At 38.8% G+C, this 24,959-nt stretch overlaps 1 protein-coding gene and 1 long non-coding RNA gene across 9 annotated transcripts in view; both read left to right on the forward strand.

The window, feature by feature from the left end:
- Positions 1-8,766, forward strand: part of TANGO2 (transport and golgi organization 2 homolog) — a 95,464-nt gene extending 86,698 nt beyond the window's left edge. For 6 of the 8 annotated variants that reach the window (XM_038373157.2, XM_038373154.2, XM_043497890.1 and 3 more), the window contains 3 exons: positions 591-744; positions 3,059-3,163; positions 8,000-8,766. In XM_038373157.2, coding sequence (XP_038229085.1) covers positions 591-744; positions 3,059-3,163; positions 8,000-8,120 — 380 coding nt within the window. In that variant the 3' untranslated portion in view covers positions 8,121-8,766. Of the gene's footprint in view, positions 1-590; positions 745-3,058; positions 3,164-7,482; positions 7,639-7,999 lie in introns of all 8 variants that reach the window. The other 2 variants (XR_006275837.1, XR_006275836.1) reach the window with 2 other exon arrangements.
- Positions 8,767-9,250: 484 nt separating this feature from the next.
- Positions 9,251-20,260, forward strand: LOC122456779. Its single transcript, XR_006275838.1, has 3 exons — positions 9,251-10,563; positions 13,779-13,782; positions 20,247-20,260. It is a non-coding gene; the product is annotated as an uncharacterized LOC122456779 (long non-coding RNA).
- The last annotated feature ends 4,699 nt before the right edge of the window (positions 20,261-24,959 follow it).

Below are 24,959 nucleotides of genomic sequence, written 5' to 3' on the forward strand. Positions count from 1 at the left end.
TTTTAGGTTGTACAGTACACTAATGTCTTCCTCCTGGAAAAATCTTTTCTTGAAATTACACCTGATTTCACATCTCAACCTACATTTCATTAATTGCTGTGGCAAAATCCTGTGATTCAGTTAATATTTAATACCGTTAGTGTGATGATCCATAGCTTTTTTTCAGGAAAACTGCAAGACTAAAATTTTGTGTTCCAAAACAAAGAGAAATAGGTTTGTTTAATTAAGAGTTAAGCTTCTGGAAATGAGACTTTACATTAACTGATTTTTTTAAATTAGAATATTACGTTTCTCTTTCCCACATGGGTTAATGCCTTCTACGGTATTGGAGGCAGAAATGGTGAAAGGGTAGATGGGAATGGAGTAAGTGCTAAAGATAAGCAAATTTTCCTGAGAAAAGATGACAAAAGGCCTAGGATGAGTTGTGCTGACAAGGTTTGATTTATTTTCTCCTTCAAACCCTGAAGGATGAGGCAATGTTATATTTTTGGCTGTGTTGCATATATGTTAACTTTTTCACCCAACAGAAATGTTTAATACAAATATTTTCTCACCTGCCCAAGTTTTTATTATTTAATTTCAATATTCAGGAATCTATGGATTGAGTAATTCTCTGCTGGATACTCCATGGAAGAAACTTCAGTATGGAAAGCAGCTTTTCACAGAGGTGATCAAGCAAAGTGAGGACGTTGCCAAAGAAGACCTAGTACAGGAGCTCATTAAAGTGCTGAATAATCAAGACCCGTAAGAACATAACCCACGTTTTACTTAACATGAAGTACAAACATTTTAAAACTCGCCTACAAAAATGGCGTTAAAGTAATGCTAAAGCTTCAGCTTATATTAACCAAAGTCAAGTAAAGGTAAAATAATATACTTCCCTTCCCCCTTGGAACAAATTCCAGCCCTACTGATTTGATTTTGTTTGTTGAAGGCAGATACAGACCTACACGACACTATCACTGCAAAAGCAGCATTAGTGTGGATCTGTGTTCTGACTTATCAGTACCTTACTCCTTAAAGATTACTCCTGCCAGGGCAAGAGTAGAGCATGCAAGATATAGAAAGGATAAATCATGATAAACTAAAACACGCTTACCATAACTCCTGACCCCAGATGCTGCTCTAGCTCGAGCCACAGATTTGGCATGGCTCAGGACAGGGGTCAGTAGTGACACTGTTTAGCTGCCTCTCTTGACACGTATGTAGTAAATACAGCTTGATTTTTGGCCCATAGGTACAGTATGTGAGTTTGCATAAAAAACTAGTCCAAGTCCTTTGATAGGACCATAGCAGTTATCTTACATAAACACCTACCTCCACTTGAATAGCATGTGCATTTTCTTGAATGCAGACTTGAAGTTCCCTGTCTCTTTTGTCAGCTTAATCTGGTTTAAAACAAAACTTAAGTATGTTTGTATGGTATTTTCAAAGCTTCAAAAGAAGTGAAAAATTTCTCATGACAAGATGAGGGCTTTTGAAAACTGAACTGAGTGCTAAGTTGTGCATCTGTTCCGCTATTGTTACTATGCATTCGATATTACAAATGAAAAACACTGATGTGCTTCAAAAAGCTTGCTGTTCTATACTCTACTGTTAATTTAGCAGTAAGACAGCCAACCTGTAGGGTACTGCACAACTCAAAATGCACATGCACCCAAAATCTTGCACTTGTGCTAATAGACATCAAGAGTATCACTTTGATTCCAAAAAGGGGGAGTGTCTTAAAGGTAACTTTAAAATTCAAAACTTTAAAATAAATGGCTGAGATTTTTTTCAAAGCACCCAGTGGGAATTAAGAACTAAATACCTCTTTCATATGAAATATTTGGCCCTTCATAAGCATTAATTCTGTGAGCTATCTAATAGGTTTATTGAATGAGATTTAATTCCCATAACAAACTCACCTCGGGATCTCTTCCCTGTTGGTATTATGTATTATATCTTTAGTGACTCCCTCTCTCCCCACTTGTGTAAACAGTCTGACTTTGTACTATTTCCCCCAAAGAAAATTAGCATGATCTGGGACTCTGGGCTTCAATAGCAGTAACTAAAGTCATGTCAAACTGTATCATCTCTTTGTGGAGCAGGAAGAACTCTAGGAAAACAGGACTGAATCAGTCAGTCTCCTTCCACTCTCTTCTTTGTCACGCTGAGTGCCTAACTGGCTGATGAACTTCATCTTATTTTGATAGACACTAACACAAGCTGGCCTATGGTAGGAGGCAGAAACTTGAGCAATGATGGAGATGGAAGAGGCAGAGAAGCAGGCATAGGGTGCAGAAAATAGTTTTAAATTTCTTTACAAATTTCAATTTGATTTGTCAGTCATTGACATCATGAGTTATATTTTTTTCCACATTTGGGGGACCATGATCTAGTGTTAGGAGTGGAAGACAGGAAATCTGGGTATTATTCCTAGCTCTGCTATGGGCTCTCTGACCTTGGATTCTTTCTCTGTAGGGTGTTGAAGTTTCATTAATTACAGTTTACAAATCTCAATACCATTTTACCATTGCAATACACTTTACTATGGCAGACTTGTTTACTTTGAAAATTTATTGAGCATTGTGCAATATAATTTTCCAGTTCCTCCAAATGTCTCTTGGAAGTTGCAGACAGGTTTCTGTCCAAAACAAAAGAAATCCCCATGAGTCCATCTTGAATAATACTTGTTTTTTACACTTTGTATTTTAAGTTACTTGACAATAAAAGTGGTATTCTTTTATTTCAAGAGACACTACAAATACAGAAATGAAAGAATAGCAATGAAAGGAAAAAGACTGTCAAAAATCATTAAAAATATTTAATAAATAGAAAGCTGATGAAATGAAAGGTCAAGTCCTTGAGAAATTTTCTCTTGGAAACAGCTGACAAACCTTTTTATCTTTGGTCCCTTCTTTTCATGTTTCTTTTCAAAAAATCACATTTTATTTTGACGTTTTGCCTTTTCTTTTTTATCATTATCTTCAAGCTGTGTGTTGATTATAGTTAGTAAGGGTAGGAGGGTTTGTTTTGTATTAATACTGGACAAGTAACAGTGCTATTTATATTTCAGTCAGCTACCAGATCCCGCAATGGAGGATCAAGGAAAGGAACATGTACAACCTGTATTGACTGAATATGCAGCTGTGTGTGTTCGTTGCCCGGGATATGGAACAAGGTAAAATAAATACTTCAAGGCAAAATAGACAGCTATTGTATCAAGACATATATCTAAAGTCAAATGCTTTAACTTCAAAATTTAACATTCTAGACCATAAAGTGGGTTTGTTCAGTGAATTGAATATCTATGCACAAGTTTAGTCATTTGTAATCCATAGATTATCATCTTCTATTGTGATCTTTTTTTATTCCTAGCTTTGTCTTAGACATTGCTTGAAATGCCCATCAGTACCTGCTTTACAATTTGTCAGATACTAATGATGCTAGCTATAACTTCCTTAAAGTTAAGTAGCTTTACCCTTTCAAAAATGCTTTTTTTTTTTTTTGCTATCCCACCTCTTCCTGTTCAGAACACCAGCTTCAGAAAGTTTACTTATATTTTTAAAAAGTTCATTGGGTCAAAAAATCACGCTGTCCCTCTCAGCACACACACGAACAAGTTACTGCTACAGCTTCTTCTAAGGTTTCAGAGTAGCAGCCGTGTTAGTCTGTATTCGCAAAAAGAAAAGGAGTACTTGTGGCACCTTAGAGACTAACAAATTTATTAGAGCATAAGCTTTCGTGAGCTACAGCTCACTTCATCGGATGCATTTGGTGGAAAAAGCAGAGGAGAGATTTATATACACACACACACAGAGAACATGAAACAATGGGTTTATCATACACACTGTAAGGAGAGTGATCACTTAAGATAAGCCATCACCAGCAGCGGGGGGGGAGGAGGAGGAAAACCTTTCATGGTGACAAGCAAGGTAGGCTAATTCCAGCAGTTAACAAGAATATCAGAGGAACAGTGGGGGGGGGGGGAGGGGAGAAATACCATGGGGAAATAGTTTTACTTTGTGTAATGACTCATCCATTCCCAGTCTCTATTCAAGCCTAAGTTAATTGTATCCAGTTTGCAAATTAATTCCAATTCAGCAGTCTCTCGTTGGAGTCTGTTTTTGAAGCTTTTTTGTTGAAGGATAGCCACTCTGAGGTCTGTGATCGAGTGACCAGAGAGATTGAAGTGTTCTCCAACTGGTTTTTGAATGTTATAATTCTTGACGTCTGATTTGTGTCCATTCATTCTTTTACGTAGAGACTGTCCAGTTTGGCCAATGTACATGGCAGAGGGGCATTGCTGGCACATGATGGCATATATCACATTGGTAGATGCGCAGGTGAACGAGCCTCTGATAGTGTGGCTGATGTGATTAGGCCCTATGATGGTATCCCCCGAATAGATATGTGGACAGAGTTGGCAACGGGCTTTGTTGCAAGGATAGGTTCCTGGGTTAGTGGTTCTGTTGTGTGGTGTGTGGTTGCTGGTGAGTATTTGCTTCAGATTGGGGGGCTGTCTGTAAGCAAGGACTGGTCTGTCTCTCATGTGAAAATGCTGTACTTTGACATTCTAGTCCACAGCAAAATTACTGCATGCAGCAGCCCCTCAGTTGCCTTTTTCTTCCTTCATCAGTCCTCAGGAAACCAGGTGAAACTTGAAATCTCCTAAGGTTACCAAATCCAAGCTTTGGCTCCCCTTCTGGAATGAGCTGGAATATTTTGCGTATTCTAGACTGCTGTTGAATATAGCGGGGAAAAGAAGGTATTATACCATCACTAGAGGGGTCTGTTGCCTTTTTAGAGCACCCATCGATGTAGTATGTAGTCACTGCTCATTCCCACATCCTTTTTTTCTATTTTTGAGCTCCATTTTATTTTTTCCTTGCTTTTTTCATTCTTCCCTCTTCCTTTGTTCCCCCCCATCCCCCATTGTACCTTTATTTTAACATTTAGTTTGCCTTTTTGCCAGCTATGTGACAGATGATTATAAAGGGAAACTGATTTAGGATTGCAATGATAGTCATGTCATTTCCATTGCAGCAAATATTTACATGGAGTTGGCTGCAAAAGGAAATTGACAATGGTTATTCAGTTTTGTGTTGTAGCCATTCAGCTGGGCTTATCACTAGAACTGAGCGAATATTTGATTTTTCTTTTTTCAGTTTGGTGGCTTAACCAAAAAAAAAATGGGGGGTGGAGGGGGACTCATTTCAGATGGACCCAAAACAGAATTGTTTTGGGCATTTCTTGCCTAAATGAATCATTTAACCAACAACATTTATTTTTGGTTTTAATTTAATTTTGGATATTTTTATTTTTTTGTTTAAATCTAGCTAAATTTGGAAAAGAGACAGTTTCAAAACAAAGTCAAAATATTCATTTTGAAAATGTTGAAACAAAGCATTTTGACTCTTTTTGGGGGGGAAAATTATATACTTTCAGCTGAAAACAATTGCTGAATTCAACCTGAATTTGCGAGTAATTTCAGTCAACCCAGAACTCCATTTTTTGGCAAGTAAAATACTGACCTGAAAGATTTTACCCTGCTCTACTTATCTCAGCTTTGCCTACTGCTGCTCTGCTCATCTCCAGGAGCCAGCATATTAGCAAACTGACAGATCTGCTAGCAAGTGATGAGTTATATTGGACATCAGAAAGTATTAGTACATTATACTGACCCACTTCAACTTCTGATTCCAAACATGAAGTAAACATAACCCTGTATGGAAAAATATAAACCCTTTTATTTGTCTCTTCTACCTAAGTAAGTGGAGAAATAGACTTGATTCTAAAAGAAAAATGTATATTCTATGTCTAGCTATATTAGGGACTTATTGTAGTCAACTGACTATAATAGCTAGGTGCCATATTCAGATTAAGAATTATTATGATCAGCTGAATCCTAGTTTCCTCTATCTTTTCTTAATTTGTGCTCACTTTCTTAAGTAAGGTATTGTCACTTTCTCCCTCCAGGAAGAAAGAAGTAAACATTGAGAATCAGTTATTGTTATGAGAAGGTTTGCACAATATATATCTTGCACCCTCATGTGACGGTTATGGCTCAGCCAATACCTGGAGGCAGAGAATTCCTCAGATATGGGTCTGCCAGGGAGAATAAATTGGCTTCTCTGCAATCACCGGCTCAGTCAGTCATGTCATTTCCATTGCTGTAGCTGTCTTGGTGGATAAATGAGTGAGGGGTAGTCTCTGAAATGGCTGATCCTAATTTCCTAGGGGGTTTTAAAGAATAACGTCAGAAACTTTAAACAGATTTGGATAGAACTGACTGAGAAGCCATTGCAAAATGCAGACACTGCTTTGATGTGTAATAAAACACATGCAGAAACATGACCTGTTTATGTACTGGGTACTAAAGTCCTGAAGGAATACATGGAGGGAAATGCTTGTTTTTGTGTTTCACTGGTTGTACTCTGCCAATTTTAGGGAAAGGAGAAATGATATTGGATATTCATGGACTAAATATTTAGACGTAGTTTTGACCTGTTCCCAATACATTAGTCACTTTAGTTCACCATGCCAGGTCTAGTATTTCCCAACTCTCAGCATAAGGCAACTTAAATCCTCAAACTTGCTGACTTAATTATCCCAGACACTCAGAGTTGTCTTGCATGAAAATATCAGATACATTTTCATCTTTGTTGGAATTACTATTCACATATGTTGAGAAATTGCTGCTGACAAAGTGCATGACCATTGCAGTATCTCAACACATCGCTAGCCTTAGGAGAGAACACATGGAGTCACACCATTCATAATTAATGGTTCTGAATGTGGGAGACAAAGTGGAATAAATCCCCAATATAAGGCTGAGTAGGAATAGTGTGGCAAACATGTAATGATATGTAAGCAGAACTAGTCTAACCTATTTTTCACCATTGCTGTTTCTTTATTTAGGACTTCAGTTCTGATTAATGGTGTACAGGTGGTCTCATCTAGCAATCTCTAAGCTCTTCATAAACATTAGGCCTCACAACATCCCATTCAGGCAGTTGTACCCATTTTGCAGATGGGGGAGCAGAAGTGATTTGACCAACGCCACAAAATTAGTGGTAGCATTAGGCATGGAACTCAGAAGTGTGGACTGCCAATCTTTTGAGTGAATCAGTAGACTAAACTGCCTGTGTCAAAATGCAGCTCATGTAAAAGAAAGGTCAACTTGGGTTTGAAATAAGGGACAGTTGACTAGTATGTAGGTGTTCCTGAACATTTGTGATTTATGGTTGTACTAATTAGAGCTGGTAATCAAGGCTAAAGTGGACTGCAAGTTCTCACACCGTCACACACGAAGCTTGATTTTTTTTGCTGTGTAAATCAGAAGTTGCACTGAAGTCAGTGGAGTTGCACATAGCACTTTTAAATCTGAGTGAGAGCAGACTTGCATCTCAATGTTCAGAAATTGCTCTTTGGAGATATTGCGCTCCTCAGGAGAGAAACGGAGAGCTTCTTTGTATGACCTTGCATCTGTGTCCTCAGGTGGTGATTAGTGGTATTCTGGACTGGTGAGCAATAAGGCTGAGGAGATTTGTATGGGCATTTGATATAAAAGAAAAAATGCAGAAGTAAATTAATATAAATAATCAGCAAGGATGTGTGTGTCTGATGATATTCATGCCAACTAAATGCTGCCAGGTAAAATTTATTTTCAAGGTAGAACTGACTTGAACATATTCAGCAATTAAAAAGCTTATTAGTCTTCTCTGCTATATATTGTTCTCCTTATCCATCAGCCTGAAGCTTTGTGTGGTTGTTGCCTTAAGTGCAGCAGTGAAGCAAGATAGTACAGAGTTTGATTCAGTGGAATGGGGTGTGGGGAGCCCAAGTTAGTCCTTCTTCAAATCTGAGTTTTTATTGGCGTTTTTCAGACCTATTTCTATGTGGTGCTATTGTGGTCAAGTGAAATTAATGGAAAAATTTAGATTAAAGTATTATTGTGCAAATGGTTAGACAAAAATGAAGTTTAAAATTTTTTTCTTCCCTTATTTTCTTTCAGGACTAACACAGTCATTCTCACTGATGTGGAAGGACATGTTACTTTCACAGAGCGCACCATGCTCAATGCAGATATCAACCAATGGAAAACAAGCACCTATCAGTTCGAACTGCAGATTTAACAACTTTCCATTTGAATGGATCATGATAAAAGAAACGAGAACAAGCCATTGAACTCCACTGAAGGCTTTGTATCCGCCTCCAGCATCCTGAGATGGAGCGGAAAAGCTTATTAAATCCATAGCATACCCTAGCAACTACTAAAACCTTTTGCACAAAACCAAGGGAAGAAAGTTTTTTACAGTAAAAGTTTGGCTGGATTAAAAATGTTTCTTTTTGTGCAAGTCTTTATTTTTCTAGGCATGATTTTTAAACTGTGTCCCTTGAAACTTAAAATAAACTATGTTGTTAATATCTAGGGGATTGATCCTGCAAGGTATTGAGTGCTTCTTACGAGGTGCTAACTGCCCCTATTTCCTTTTGATTTCAATCAGAGCTGAAGGTATGCAGCGCCTTGGAAGATCAAGTTCTAAGTTATTAAAGTTCAAAGATTTTCAGAATATAACTTAAACCTTCAGAATCAATCATGATAACTTTTCACACTTCACTCAGCTTGACCAAAGACAAACTAGTCAGGTACACATTTATTTATGGTTGATTTCTAGTCACTTTGTCAACTGACATAATTATGTAATGTGACTTCTGGAAATGATCCCTGGGAATGGTGGTTATGTGAATTATTAAAAAAAATTCCATTGGAATTTTACACAAACGTTTCTATTGATCGTAGACCATAAAGGTTTTAGAAAATCTGTCTGCCTTTTCAACATATGCTTGTAGGATTTTTTTGATCATGGATGTGGGCATCAGTGAATGTATGTTACATTCGCAGACTTGGTTGTTTTAGTGTAATATAACAATTTTTCAGACATACAATGGTGCAGTGTTCTGCACAGGGAAAAGGGTTGTTCTTCACAAGTCTATTTTCCCTTAAGTTGTACAGTGTTGAGTAAAAAGAAAAGGAGTACTTGTGGCACCTTAGAGACTAACAAATTTATTAGAGCATAAGCTTTCGTGAGCTACAGCTCACTTCATCGGATGCATTTGATGCATTTTTTTTCCACCAAATGCATCCGATGAAGTGAGCTGTAGCTCACGAAAGCTTATGCTCAAATAAATTCCTTAGTCTCTAAGGTGCCACAAGTACTCCTTTTCTTTTTGCAAATACAGACTAACACGGCTGCTACTCTGAGTGTTGAGTAAAGTGATTTATCTAGTATTGCCTTTCTCATTTGTATCCAATACTTGTTTCTGATAAGGGAATGAAACTGAAGTTTGGGTCTGTGCTCTTTAATCTCTTGCTCAGGAGAGATTAAAGCATCATGGAGTGTGATGGGCTCCCTCTCTGAAGTGAAGGAATCAGCTGCTCTGTATTGTGGCCCTTCGTTGCCTGCAGTCTAACCAGCAATGTAGGCCTCTTTTTTTTTCTTCTAGACTGATAACTAGTAGGATATGTTTTCAAACAAAAAGTGAACTGTATGAAGTTTATACTTATGCTTTTTGGTAAGCTTTGGTTTTAGCTTTATTTCTGTACTGGTATAATGTGTTAAAAGCTGGGCGTGATTGCTGATATTTTATGGTAGAATAGAATATTTGTTACCTGGTGACATTATTACAATATTATAGTGCTGGAAAAAATTCGGTGTTAAAATACATTCCCCATGTTCCTTTAAGCTGTAAATTATAAAGCTGGTTATTTAAATGTATTTTTTCTTTCCATTAGTCAGTGCCAATGGTGGGTGATGGAGAGAATCTCTTGCTAATGTCCAAGTATTTTAAAATCCTAGATTATTTTGCTGCCGTTATAGTTGTACTGTAACTTACTCCAAATGCCAAACCTTAAATACTTATTTGACTCATTGACTCCCCCTTCGTTGAGTGTGTTCTTTACTGTGATCAGAGAATTGTAGAAAGGGTTGCAATATAGCAGTATTTCCTATATTGCTCACAGAGAAGTTCAGTTGTTTTCCCTACTCAGGGCCTATATTTTGTACTGAAATGCTTAGAGGAAACTAAGGCCTCTTAGGGTTCAGATTTCTCATTGGGGTTTTAATAGGACTGCAAAAGGCCATTTCCAGAGTAATGACTGTCTGGCGATACCAAAGCAGTATTCATATTAGTTATTTCCCTCCTATGATCATTTTAGATAAGAGTTTTGCCTGTTTAAATATTTCTAGAGATACCAGGCTACTCTCGCATGCTTAATTGAGCATGCGGTTAAGTGCTTTGCTGGATCAGGGCCACACTGTGTAACAAATGCACAAGTGCACCTTCTAAGAACTTTTAAGTACCAGACTGCTACCACAGCTATCACAATCACAGTTATACCTGTTTGTGACTCATGCATCTGTTGGCATTGAACTTCATTTTAAGTGCGGGGGACTCCCGGATTTCCTTCTCCTGAGCTATGGAAGGAGTTTAATGTTTCTTTACATGGCTATTTATTCTATCAATTAAATTCACTGGTGTGTGTGTGTGTGTGTATGTGTATAATCTGTTGTACTTGTGAATATAAACACAGAAGCAAAAAATAGTCCATAATCAGGAATATATGGAATTACATTATCATTTCAAATTAATGGTAAAAAATTTCTCATTCAGACAGGTTCTATAACCGAGCCAGTTAGTATTCCTTAATGGTGAGGGATTCTGATTTAGTCCTGTCAGTGTTTGGTTGAGCCTTGAACCTCTAAGCTTTTGTCAATGTAGTACTAAAAAACTGCTTTAAATTTGAAATTGGCAAGTGTGTTTAACTTTTGTTGTTACTAAAAGTATTTTAACTCATCATTCACAGTCTATATATGTCAGAAACATTGCCAAAGTATGAATGGCTAAAATTTGACCTACATTTAAACTTGTTACCTACATTTAAACATGTTATCTTCATAGAAAGTAGAAATATTTGCAATTGCTTTTCATCCTCAAAATGTTTTACAAACATCAGTCTTCAGAACAATCCTTTGAGGTAGGTAAGTATTAAAATGAAGTATTAACCCATCTTACAGATGGGGAAATTGAGATAGAGGCTTATTACCTTAGCCAGAGGCAGATTGTAGGTGTCGGAGCTTAGATTTGACGACAGAAGATCTTAACACCCTTTCCTACAATTTAAATCAATCTCTTGATGGCTGGGTTTTTTATTTGTTCAATATATCCAACTTCTAATTGCTGAGAGTTTAAAATGAAAAAGACCATTGTTCTGGGGGGACTCTACAAAATATGTATCATAGCAGTAATACAGTGACCCCTAGCTTACTCTTGTGGAAGTTTATGGGAGTTTTGCCCTTGACTTCAGTGGAAACATAATCAGGCCCTCTATTCCCAGAGCTGCACTGATATCAGCAATGGTACTAGAGCATAGAAATGTTGAGGTATAATTATTTGTATAAGCTGGTGTTCATTGCTAATTGATAATTTTAGTTGCATTCAATCACCGGAAAAAATCAACTATAACCAAGTGACAAGACAAAATTGACAGAGAAGGCATTTTATTTTTATAAGGTATTTTAAAAAGAGGGAATATCAAATGTAAAACTACAAATTAGATTATTGGGTGACATGTTTTTAGGTTTCTTGCTGTGAAATTAATTTGTGTGGGGTATCTTTTTAAAGTCCATAGGGTTACAGCAGCTTTTTCTCCTACCAAACAGTTTTTTCCACCGTGATGTTGATTAGAAGGAATTTTTAAATACTATTTATAAATCTTGATTCCATTTTTTTGCCTTTTTAAGCTATTTTAAATTTTGTCGTTTGTATATCTGTATTCAAAGCCAAAGTCCGAATAAATTGTTTGGTGACCAAATCTTTGCCACCCTAATAAATTGTGTACGTGTTTTGTACCTGTGTGCACATGGGATGGGGTAAGGAGACACTCAGTGATTTAATAGGGAGTAGCAATAAGAGAGAGATGTAGAATGACATCTGTTTCCAACACGTTCACTTTTTTCTTTTAGGGTGGCTTTTTCAAAACTGCTCAGCATTGGCCTAGCAGTATGACCAAAAGGTTAACACACAACAGAATAGGAGGGAAGCTATGGTCACGTGCCAGTGTTCAGCTGCACTAGTTTGACACACTTTTTCGGTAAATTTCTCTGTGGATTGTGGGAATAAATACTCAAAATTAAATGCACAAATTCTTTTGGAAATTGGGTGGAAATTGCATATTGTGTTACAGTAGATGAAAGGATACAAGACAAGATGAATGAACTGAGTGGCTTTGCCCACTTCAGCTCAGATGCAGGCTTATACACACATTGCTTTTCTGGTGGCACTAATACAGTACATCCCTGCAAGAACCTGTTTGATGTCTTTCCCTCACTCCTCCTTTCTCTGCACTAGAGCTGTAGCTTGTGCTAACTTCTTTTTTCCTCTCTCATCTCATTATGAGCACTTTTGTCACCTTCTGTCAGCTTGTGGAATCCCCTCTACATAGTGCCATATTCTTCAGTCAGTACCTCTTCACACAGCGTGGAGTGGGAGAGGTACTGGAGGCAGTCTTCCTCAGCAGAATCCACCTTGCATCGAGCTATTATCAGTGACTTCCTGTGGCCTTAGCCATCTGCTAGTACTTGCTGCATAGCCCTCCTTGCAGCTTCTCAGAATTCAGACTAGCCCTGTGCCACACCTTTTGCCAATGTCTTTCTTCTAAGCAGCTTCTCCTTTTCTCACCGGGTTTAACAAATGTGACTCCATGCACAGCAGGACCAGATGGAAAATGTGAAACCCCTCTAAAATCCCATAGCTATTTCCCTCCATGTCACAGCCTCTGGTTCCTCTTGGATCCTTCGAGGAAGCATTGGGAACACAATTACTAATCCTTACGTAGATATGCAGGGAAGTCATTCAGTGCTTGCTCATATATCTTTCCCTGTTGGTGTGCAGTCACCCCATGCACTCAAGTTTGGATATTTTTGCCCAGCACTGTCTGTTAGGACTCACACCTGCACCCCGAATGCCTTTGTGACTCCCGCCCAAGAGCATAAATGGTGGGACAACCCTACCCATCCTTCAGTTCCTTCTCACTGCCTGTGGCTGAGTCAGAACTTTGGCAGTATCCAAGCCTTTTGCTCATGTAAATAGTTATAGTGCCAGAGATGATAGTTTAGGATTGCTTTGTACATAGTGTTTCATTTCTTTTTTTAAAATAAAACCCTGTTTTTCTCTGAGACTTCACCCAGTATTGGTCCACCCTTTATGGTGGAACTGGAGTCTCCAGGATTTGAAAACTGTACTTGTAAGGCAGTAATATCCATTACTGATGGGCATATGAGGTGTTTTGTTTCCCCTGAAAAGATTCTAAGCCATAGTAGATCATCAGTTATATACAAGCCCATTCTCAGACATCAGTAAGAGCTTGCCTCAGACTTCTGGGACACATGGCCTCCTGCACATACATTTCTCAGCATCCCAGATTTCATCTTCACTACATGTCAGAGAGGTTGAAATCTGTATATCAGTCCAACAGACATAATCTAGACATGAAGGAGCATGGCCCCCAGAAGTCTTGGTGAAAGTGTCCTCTAAAAGTATGCGAAGGATTTCTCTTCTCTCCACCATGCTTATCAAAAACTTTGGAGGTAGACGCCTCCAGTCTCGACGGTCTTCACATGGAAGCCCTATGGATTCCTCAGGAAAACTGTCACAACATTCCTCCCAATTCTGAGAGGTCTAATGATTCGGATCATGATGGACAACACCTCAGCAATGTTTTATATCAATAGGCAAGTCAGAGTAAGATCCACCCTCTTTGTCAAGAAGCTGTGCATTTACTTGAGAAGCACTTCACTTACCAGGCTTGCAGAAGGTTCTGGCAGACTACCTCTGCAGGTAGATTACAAATGCCAACGAATGGTCAGTGAAGGATACCATCAGACAGGACATATTCGTCATATGAGGTCAACCCTCTACAGACCTGTTCAATGGGAGAAAACAAAAAATGTCACCTGAATCTGTCAGTTGTGTTGCTGATGCCCTGGGCTGAGGGTCTAACCTATGTGTATACTCTGTTTCTACTAATTCCAAGAGTCTTCAGAAAACTCAGGACTCTGCCAAGAGCATTATATTGGCACTGGCTTGACCAAGGCAGTTCTGGTTCTCGGACCTGATAAATCTCTCCATTCGACATGCAGTCCAGTTACCTCTTCAGCCAGATATGATATCCTGAAGGAAGGGACAGATTCTCCATATGCACCACACAGCATGGATGCTGGCTGGTTAACAGTAGAGAGGATCCACTCTTTGGAGGTACAGAATGTTCTTATCCACATTAAAAAAGATTCTATAAGACTAGCTTACTCTTTCGAGTGAAAGAGAGTCACTGTCTGGGCCCAGCAACTTCAGTTTATCCTCATCTCTAACTCAGATACTTGATATACTAGAATGCCTTTCGTCCTTAAAGAATTCAGGACTATCCATGAGCTTTGCAGGGGGCCCTCTAGCAGTCATTTCAGCTTTCCATCTTCCTATGCAAGGTCATTCAATGTTCTCCCATCCTAGAGTAGCTAAGTTCCTGAAGGGTCTTATGCGGGTACATCCCTCAATCAAAGAGGCTTGTCCTCCTTGAGATTTCAATGTAGTGCTGACAGTATTGATGGGTCTTTCCTTTGAGCCCTTAGCTACCTGTCCCCTTTTCCACCTATCCACTAAAATAGCTTTTCTAGTAGCAGTGGGGGGGGGAGAAATATAAGCTGTCCTGGCGGGATCTGCATACACTGTATTTCATGAAGACATGGTAACCTTGAGGCCTCACCCAAAGTTTTTTCCCAAAGGTAGTCTGACTTCCATCTCAGACAGGCAGGTGTATTACTTGGTTTCTTTCCAAAGCCACATTCCAACAAAGGGTAAGCTAAACTTCACATCTAACATATAGTTAAGAATGGATGCTATCCTTCTATCTTAATAAGACTATTCCTTTTAGAGTGTCCCCACAGGTATTTGTAGCTAATGCAGATGGGGTGAAAAGTCAGGTTATGTCAACAGTGAGAGTACCTAATTGGATTTCTACATGTATTAAGTTATGTTATGAAATAGCTATCTTAAACCAATCATTGAGGGTTACAGCCCACTTCACCAGCGCTCAAGCAGCTTCCACAACATCTCTGAGAAATTGTCCACTGTGGAAATATATAGGACAGCAATTTGGGATTTGATGTATACTTACTCACCATTACTCCATAGTAAAAGCATCAAGATCTGATGCTCATTTTGGCAGAGCAGTTTTACAATCACTGTTCAGGTAGGCTCCTAACACCTTCCTCCTGTGATCAGATTATTGCTTGTGGGTCTGAGCTGTGAAGAAGAAATGGCTACTTACCTTTACAGCAATTGTGGTTCTTCTTGATGTGTGTCCCTTGTATTATTCCATGACCCCCCCGTTTCTTCCTCGCTACTATGGAGGCCTGTACCATTTGGATTCTCCATTGACAAAGGAGCTGAGGAATGTTTGGTGGGGGGGGTCATGCTGCTCTTTATACCTTCATGTGAGAGGCACAAGGACAATCAAGGTGTAAGCATGGCCCCAATGGACGCTGCTGGCTAAAAGAATCCAAACTTGGGTGCATGCATACTAACAATGGAATGAAAATATATATCTATATCTATATATATACACATCCCGAAGAAGATCATACATCTGTGAAGTTAGCATTTATTTTTCTCTCCCCTCTGGATCCTGAAAACAGGGTGTGGAAACCTTTCTAGGCCACCCCAAAGTTAAAGCTGCTTATGGTTTTTCCCTTCCTCCTTTCTCTTATGCTATCTGTGTAGTCATCTCCCAAACAACGGCCAAGAAAAAAGATTAAGATGGAGGCCAAAAATCTGAGAAAATCTGGCACTTGCCTTCCCCTGAGGATTTACTCCTCTAATCGTCCTCACAGTCCAACTCAGAAGAAGGGCATATCTAAGACCCTAAGAACCTAGATGATCTCAGAGAACAGGTTCAGTTGACAAAGGTGAGGACCTACATGAAATGAGTTTTCTGTACTTTTTTTCCCCAATCCTAAATTCCCTGGGGAACAAGATTGGTGACCTGAATGGTTTTAGCTAGATCATAAGAGATTCACTAGTTGCACTTGTCACAAATTATGTAATCTCAAAAGATATTTAAGCAGATTGACTTCTGTCCCTAAAACAGGTGCCCTGCACACAGGTTCCGCAGAAAGGCAATGATTCCATTTGTGGGTCCTGCCTCTCTTAAGAATGTAACTAACATATGTACAGCACAATCCTTTGCTAGGTTTTCTCAGCTTTTATTGAAGATATGGCATACATGATCACCTTCAGGTTTAACTTTCCTGGTTCTGCCTTCATGAAGTCCTAAAAGCAAAGGTCTTAGAGGCTTGCCCTTCTATCTGTCTCTTGTCTGTGACCACTCAAGCAAGATAAGCTGATATTTCTTGATAGTGAGACACAATATATATGGCTTTGTGCAACAGATGCAGATTTGAGACCTGATTCTATGATATCTTGCATCAGTCTAATGCCACTGATTTCAGTCAAATAACAGAGGGGAATTGGACCCAATCAAAATGTGCCAAGCAAACTCATAAAGTGGTAGGAACTGCTGCCAAAAGAGAATAAACTTGCTTGTTCTTGCCTCTAAGATGAAGTGGGTGGAGCTATCCAGCAGTGTTGTGAGACTAGCAGAGGTTGCTCTGAGAAGACTAACTCTTAAGACAAAATTGTCCTAATTTTGCTCACTGTGGTGGCATGTTAAAAGGAGACAGAGTTCCCAGATAAACCCATGACTAACATGCAATCAAGAAGCATTATTTGACCAACAATCAAGCCACTCGAGTAAATCATAAAGGATGTTTGAGAAACACCTTATTAACTGATCTAAAATATTTACCAACTCCTCCTCCCCCAATACCACTCACAGAGGAATGTTGGATCAGATCCACTCTCCCTGCAACTGGTACTTTGCACTACCATGCAGAAAACTTGGGGTGGTTCACGAATCTGGTCTCACTTGTGTATCAGTCCTTGATTTTGCACCTCAGGTTGCTTGGTTGCTTCAGCTAATGCAGGGCTAACATTGGAGTAGCATAGCTGGGTTTTGAAGAGTCCCATACAAAATGTTTTTGGTCATGAAGAGACACTGCCAAGATTTGGGGCCCTAAAGGGTTGGTGTAATATAAACTTAGGTGAAAGGTGCTATGGGCGCTTCAGGTTTCTGACAGACAGGTAGCTCATCAGTCCCAAAGATGCAAAAGCAACAAATAGGAAAAAGCAAGAACAGTAGTTCCTGGATTTCCCACGGGGCTGTTGGTTGCTAGGTCCCTTTCCTCTTTCCACTAATGAAGAGCAAGAAACCAAGCTGAAGCTGGAATAGCTCTAAATCTTAAACAGATAGTAGTTATACCATCAAAGACGCATGCAATCTTGTCTTCAGAAGATTAGATAGTATTGTAGAAAGAAAAGGAGTACTTGTGGCACCTTAGAGACTAACAAATTTATTTGAGCATAAGCTTTCGTGAGCTACAGCTCACTTCATTGGATGCATGAAGGAATGCATCCGATGAAGTGAGCTGTAGCTCACGAAAGCTTATGCTCAAATAAATTTTAGTCTCTAAGGTGCCACAAGTACTCCTTTTCTTTTTGCGAATACAGACTAACACGGCTGGTACTCTGAAACCTGTCATAGTATTGTAGATGTCTGAGTATAATCCATTGTGTATGGCTTTTTAAATTATTCATTATTGCAAGTGAAATACATCAGTAACCAAATATTGAGACGATATCCTAAAGATACTTAAGTTCTCATTTACAATGGCACAAAACAATATTTACCAAGGTCTCAAAACAAGAGAGTCCTTGAAATATCTAGGGAATAAATAGGGAAGTTTAAGCATCTTAAACCTGAAATTTAGCCAAACAATTTAAACAATAAATATTGCGTCTCTGGTTTAACAAATATCCTTATTTATACAGAATATTAACTGCTAGAAATTAGTTCCACATCATTCAGATTCAGTGATTCAAATTCAAGTAACAAAACACTGGATAATTCTTCATCTGCTTTATTTTCCACAGAGACATCTTGATGGATTTTGAGGGCTCATGAAAGTCTCTAGACTCGGTGGGAACAGAATCTGTATTGTAATCAACTGAAGAGGAAGCAGAAGAACAAATTATGAGAACTACACAACTCATCCGTGTGAAACATGCTGCAATATTTAAGCTTAACAAGGAGAGCAAAAAGCTAAAATTGAATGTAGTTACACAAAGAGATACTATCCGTCTGGTACAGCCTGCCTGTAGAAGAACTTTAGAAACTGAATGAAAAAAAGCAAGATCTGATTAGAGTCCTAAAATCTCCTCATGCCTTTAAAGCTCAAGATCAAAAGACTGATCACAGAGTTTATGGTGTATGGGTATTGGGGAAAAATAGTGTACAGCAAACATAGAAAAAGTGAAGGTTACAGTGGATAGACAAGAACTTGAACCGGTTAAGAAGAATGGGAGACCATACAAAATAGTAAAAAGCAATCTCCCTTGCTGGTTCACATAAAGGCTTTGACATGTTTGTAGTGGCATGTTAAATGGAAAAGAATGTGAGTGCTCTCCTAAAGAATAGCTCAAAAGCCTAAGGAATGAAGCAGGGGAAATATAGTTGATTCTGCATAGACAGAACACATATGATGAAGAAAAATCATTATGTTGAAAGATGTTCCAAAGATGTTGCAGAAGTTCAAGTGGAAATGCATGGATCATATAACAAGATGACAGATTGAGAGTAACTCTAGAATATCTTGGCTAGAACAAGGATACTTGGTAGCACTGTAGTGATATCTTCATACAAACAGCTGCTAATCACAATGTCATTTAACTAGTTATGCCTATTTGTTTACAGTATATGAACAAGAATATTGTTATTAATGAGATGATTTAAGATATAACTAACTAGTTTACGTCTGGAATGGTACATGCATACTAATGCCATTTTCATTTTCAGTAGAAGTTGGAGCTCTGCACCAGTTATGTCAAAAAGATCCCTAGAGCTAGGTAAGAATTATGTAATGCCTGGAAAGAATGTGTATGTTGTAAAGCATGGGTCTGATGTTGAGTAGTCATCAAGAAGTATAGCTACTAAGTCAAAAAAAAAATAAATTGAATTTGGCTTAAAGTTTAGCACATGCTTAAATGGCCTCCTGAATAGGAATGCTTTCCTGAATCTGAGGCTATTCCATAAAAGCTTATACGCTTGCTCTGTGTATGACATCTGAAAAGGCAACATGTCTGTTAGCCTAAGAAAGCGTCTTACAAGCTTGTCTCTTGTGACAGAGGAAATGCTTTAACTGGTATCTCACTTGACATGCTAGCCTTTATAGGCAGTGAGCCAACTCTTGGCCAGTAACTTGATCAGATTATAAACATGCATTGATTGCTTCTGCTTGGGTTCATTAAGATAAATTAGATAATAAACTGGATCTGTGTTACCATCTACGCTTATAGTGACTTTTCTGGTGATACAGTGCTATAATGTAGAATAATTGAGAGCATTACCCACTATGCAATAGGGGGTCCCAGATTCAGAAAATTGTGCTTTTAAAAATCACTGTAAATTTGGGATTATTTTCCCAGTGTGTGTATTGGTGGGGTGGTGATAGGGAGGTTATCTTCAAGTCAAGGTACAAGAAAAGTTCACCACTTCATCCTACATCTGGCATTTAGGAAAAATTGCCATCCTTTCAATGACTATTTAACTTTTTACAGCATCCTAATAGCTCTTCCTTCCATACTGTCCTTCAGAAAAAAACATTATTATCCCCTAGATGACTTGTGCATGCTTTCCAGAAGCAGACCATCACTCTTTCAGAATACCAAACAAGCTTTTAGGAATGCTTTGGGAGGTTTTTATATTGTTTTAGTTTTATTACAGAAGTATTGCAGAAATCTAGTGTTTCTTCCTAAAAGAAACTAATCTTTGGAAATTTTATTTTGATCTTGAGATGACTTTCTAGTATTAGCTGACACTTAAGGGAGATGGAAGCGATGCTTAGAAAATAGTTATCGTTTTTCGTTGACTAATATTGTTGGGTCCCCTAAAAGTGGTTCATTGGCACTTTTAACTTTTTTGTGGGGTATGAGAATTCTAGAGGAATATTGAACTTGTCAGTATCCTTTTGAAAGTCATGTCCTCCAGCTTTGTGTTTTGTAAACTTAAGTCCAACATGTACTATAAGGAGACATAATGAAAATATTTAGGAAGGGGACAGGGGGCTCACCCATCACACAATATTACTACTACTTCCTTCTGCAACTAGTTGTCCCTCTCCCCTTTTTATCTCCAAACCTCACATACATAATGAGACTTTTCCAGGCTACCCGGATCTACACGATATGGCTAAGTGGTATGCAGTTTGAAAATTTGAGTCACTTGCCCTTGCTCCTCTCTATGTTTTTGAGAGCATTTATAGGCAACTTCTAGCAGCAGAAATGCTGGAGTAACACTAGAGAGGCTTCTCTTGGGAGATTTCTGACCCATTGTATTGAATACATTGATTTGAATTAATATCTTTCTGCTCTTCTCAATGGAACCATACCAATTGCAGTGCAGGTCAACCCTCTGTACTTACGGAGGAGGGAGCATGATTTGGTTCCCTGCACTTTATACTATATTTAATCACTCTAAAAATAATTGTCATACTCTGATGAGGATAACTTCAGATATAGAATGGGCAATGGCAGCAGGTAAACTCTTAAGACAACATGATTTTGTTACCATGCGAAAGAGATTAGTAATAAATGACCCTGATCGGTAACGGTCAGATCGGAAGGCAATGTAAAGACTCTCATTAACTTCAATAGGGTTTGGATCTGGCCCCAAAGACTGATTAGAAATACATGGGGAGGTGCTTTCAAAGCCTGCTGTCTACATAGTCCTTTTTTGGAGCTCAAGTGCGTAAAGTTCTACACTGGCAAGAGCAAATAGCAGCTTAGGGTTATTCATACCAGATGTTTGCCCCACGTGTGATCACATACTCTGTTTCAACAGAAACCTCTGAAATTTTGTTTCTATGCAGTATGTTTTTTCAAACTTTTCCATAAGCTACGAATTTCATGGGCAGGTTCCATTACAGCATTATTTTTCTAGTTGCTATGGTGAGAGAGCCTGGCCTTCTGGGAATACAGAGGAAAGCTTAGAGAAGCATGATTTGGAGCCATCCAGACGCAGTAAGATGACACTACATTAACCAAAAAAAAAAAAAAAATGGGGGGGGGGAGAGGGAGCGGCTTATGAAAGGTGCTGGATTCATAAGCCTGGACACCAAGGTCCTCTGCCCACGAAAACAGGTACAGCACAGACCACCACAGCAGTAGAAACTTCTCTACCCTGGTGCACCCAAATCCCAGTCTTGGGGCACCAACTCTAACAATGAGAGGATCATTCAGTGCCCATGAACCCATTGAATTCCTGGCCTCTCTGCTAAGCCTATGAGCAAGGAAGCTGGCTGTGGTGAGTTTGTTTTTGATGTGACCACTTGCCTGTTGGAAATGGGACTGAGACCCAGAAGAGCTCACTTCAGACCACTGACTTCTGAAGATAAGCTTTTTTTTTTTTTTTTTTAAGGTGCAGGAAGGAAAGGCAGGCACCACTGAAGACAAAGGCAGGCATAAGCTATTAAAATTCTCCAAGTTGTTGTTCATCTCTTGTGCTTCCTTTAATGATTTCTTTAAAAGCTCTTCAAAAGAAAGCTCTGCCTTAATAGGCTCCTCCCCGTCCATCAGATGAAATTCTCTTCACTACCCTAAATCCCTTTAAGATTATGATTTTGCATTTGCTCATGAATGTCTCCACTTCCCTGTTCCCCCCATGGAACAGACACTTTACATGTACAAATGTGAACCCCGGTTACTAAAATTACCTTAGCTACACACAGCAAGAGTGACTTTTTAGGATCCCAGAAAGGCTCACAGTCTGTGATCCAGCCTGATGTTCTTTGTTGCCCTTTCCAGTATTGGGACAGGGAGAGGAGGAGGAACAAGAAAGTGGGACCGGAAAGGGAGGGGACACAGGATGCTGCAGATTGTGAGGTTGGGCCTGATGGTGAATGGCCAAGTGCTTGAGGTTGTGGATATTCTTAGCACTGTATCTACACACACACAAATCCTATTGGACAAGGCGCTTGGCTCTGTTGCTTGAGTCTGTTAGTATGTGATTAAAGTATTTCAATACGAACTGGGTGAATACTCAGCCTCCAATAGTGATAGAGAATCTCATCCATTAGATGAAGGAAAAGGAGAAGGGATTGAATCTGAATTAAGTAAAGCAAGTGTGTTTACTGGTTCCTATTCATAGGATTCTTTCCCAGGCATATTTTTAATGTGGCAGCCAAACTGAGTACGTGTAGTCGTTGGATACCATGCTGTGTGCATCACTGGGACAACACATGGGCCCACGTTTGAGTCATCTCCTTTTTGATATGCATTTAAATCAAGTAATTTCCCACCATATTGATTCATTAAATGTGCTGTTAATCATTTTGATTTTCGTCATCTTGAAATAATGTAGAGCTTGAGAGACAGTAAAAACAAAATAGAACACAAACATCTGAACAGCTAATTGAGTGATTTTTGTTCCTAAAAAATTCCACAGTGCAGCCTACTTGGAGCCTGACTGATGCCATCACAAAACAAAGGTTTTAAGGCAACGGTAGTAAAGGAATGGAGTTTTAAATATGCCTAGCAACTGCAAAAGTTTTTCTTCTGGTGACCATTCAACAGTAAACAGGTCTACACTAGACGCACTTTGCTACTATGGCTATACTAGTATACTATACTGCCAAAGCACTTCCTAGTTATATTGCATTTTTGCTGATGTAGCTTATTCCACTCCCCACTAAGCAAAATAAACTATACCAGTACCAGTGCAATTTGTCCCATGTAACTGTCTACACTAGGGGCTTTTGCTGGCACATCTATGTGGATCAGGGAATTACATATCTTTACGCCCCTGACTAACATAGCTTTGCTGGCAAAGTTTGTAGTGCAAACTTGGCCTTGGATTTACAGAGATAAGATACCAATATGTGGTAATTAATGGAATGTAACAGCTCCAGCTCTTGAGAAGCGATTAGTTTTAAATTATTAAATCTTTCTTTTACGTTTGAAAAATTGCTTATGTCAGAGATGGTAGAAAATGGAACAGCCACTAACTGGTGAGGAGGATTGTAGTCCTTTTGTGATTGAATTTATGCATCTGTAAAAATGGAGATAATATTTATCCACTTTTGAAAAGTGCTTTGATCTGTTGAGATGAAAGTACCTATATAAAGCAAAGTATTAAGACTAAAAGAAAAGGAGTACTTGTGGCACCTTGGAGACTAACAAATTTATTTGAGCATAAGCTTTCATGAGCTACAGCTAACTTCATCGGATGCAGAAAGCTTATGCTCAAATTTTAGTCTCTAAGGTGCCACAAGTACTCCTTTTCTTTTTGTGAATACAAACTAACACGGCTGCTACTCTGAAACCTATTATTAAGACTGGTATTCTTTCCCTCGTGGAAATAGTTTAAATACTTCTTTTATTCCCATAGGTGAATGTAGTGTATTTAAGGGTTGCTGGATTTGAAGTGCTGGAAATTGGCCTATTTTTATCAAGTACAAGAAAGGGTAGCCTGTTGCTATACAACAGCACCACCAAAGGCTCAGCCCTAACCTGCAGGGACCCCCACTCTGGCTGACACACCTCTAATGCAGTGTGTTTGCTGACTTCAAAAATTGGCAGCTTTAATGATCTGAGCAGAGTCTCCAGTAATTGACGAGTTTTGTGTGATTTGGGCATCATTACAAAATGAATCAAGACCACCAATTTAAAAGCCACTGAATAATTACTGTTTATGATTCAAAGATTTTTAAGGCCAGAAAGGGACTGATGACCATTTAGTTTGACTTCCTACATAATACCAAGGCATAGGACTTCCCTGAATTAGTTCCTGCTTCAATTGAAAAAAAAAATCCAATCCTGATTTTAAAGATTTCCAGTGAAGAAGAATCCACCAGAACCCTTAGTAAGTGTTCTGATGGCTTATTATTCTCACTTAAAATAAATTATGCCTTATTTCTAGTCTGAATTTGTCTGGCTTCAACTTCTAACCATTGGTTCCTGTTATACCTCTGTGTGCCAGACTACAGAGCCCTCTATTATCAAATATTTGTTTGCCATGTAGGTACTTCTAAACTGATCAAATCACCCCGTAACCTTCTCTTTGATAAACTAAACAGCTTGAGCTCCTTGCGTCTCTCACTATACAGCATGTTCTCCAATCCTTTAATTGTTCTCATGGCTCTTTTCTGAACCCTCCCCAATTTTTCAACATCCTTCTTGAATTGTGGTTACACCAGAACTGGTCAGTGTTCCAGCACCAGTTGCACCCATTGCAAATGCAGCGGTAATATAGCCACCCCTCCTACTTGATATTCCCTGCTTATACATTTAAGGATTGCGGTAGCGTTTTTGGCCACAGCATCACACTGGGAACTCATGTTCATCTGACTATCCACCATGATCTCCAAGTCTTTTTCAGAGCCCCTGCTTTACAGGATAGGATTCCCCATCCGGTGCATATGGCCTACATTCTTTGTTGCTAGATGTCTGACCTTACATTTTGTCATATTTAAATCGTATTGTTTGTGCCATTTCCCAGGTAATCCAGATTGCTCTGAATCAGTGACCTGTCCTCATTATTTACCACGCCTCCAATCTTTGTGTCATCTGAAAACTTTATCAATAATTCTGTTTTATTCCAGGTTGTTGATAAAAATATTATAGTGTTGGGCCAAGAACCGATCTGTGTGGGACCCCATTAGAAACACACCTACATGATTATGATCTGCCATTTACATTTTGAGATCCTATCAGTTAGCCAGTTTTTAATCCATTTAATATGTGCAATG

This window comes from Dermochelys coriacea, chromosome 15 (genome assembly GCF_009764565.3).
Source record: "Dermochelys coriacea isolate rDerCor1 chromosome 15, rDerCor1.pri.v4, whole genome shotgun sequence".
Taxonomy (NCBI): Eukaryota; Metazoa; Chordata; order Testudines; family Dermochelyidae; genus Dermochelys; species Dermochelys coriacea.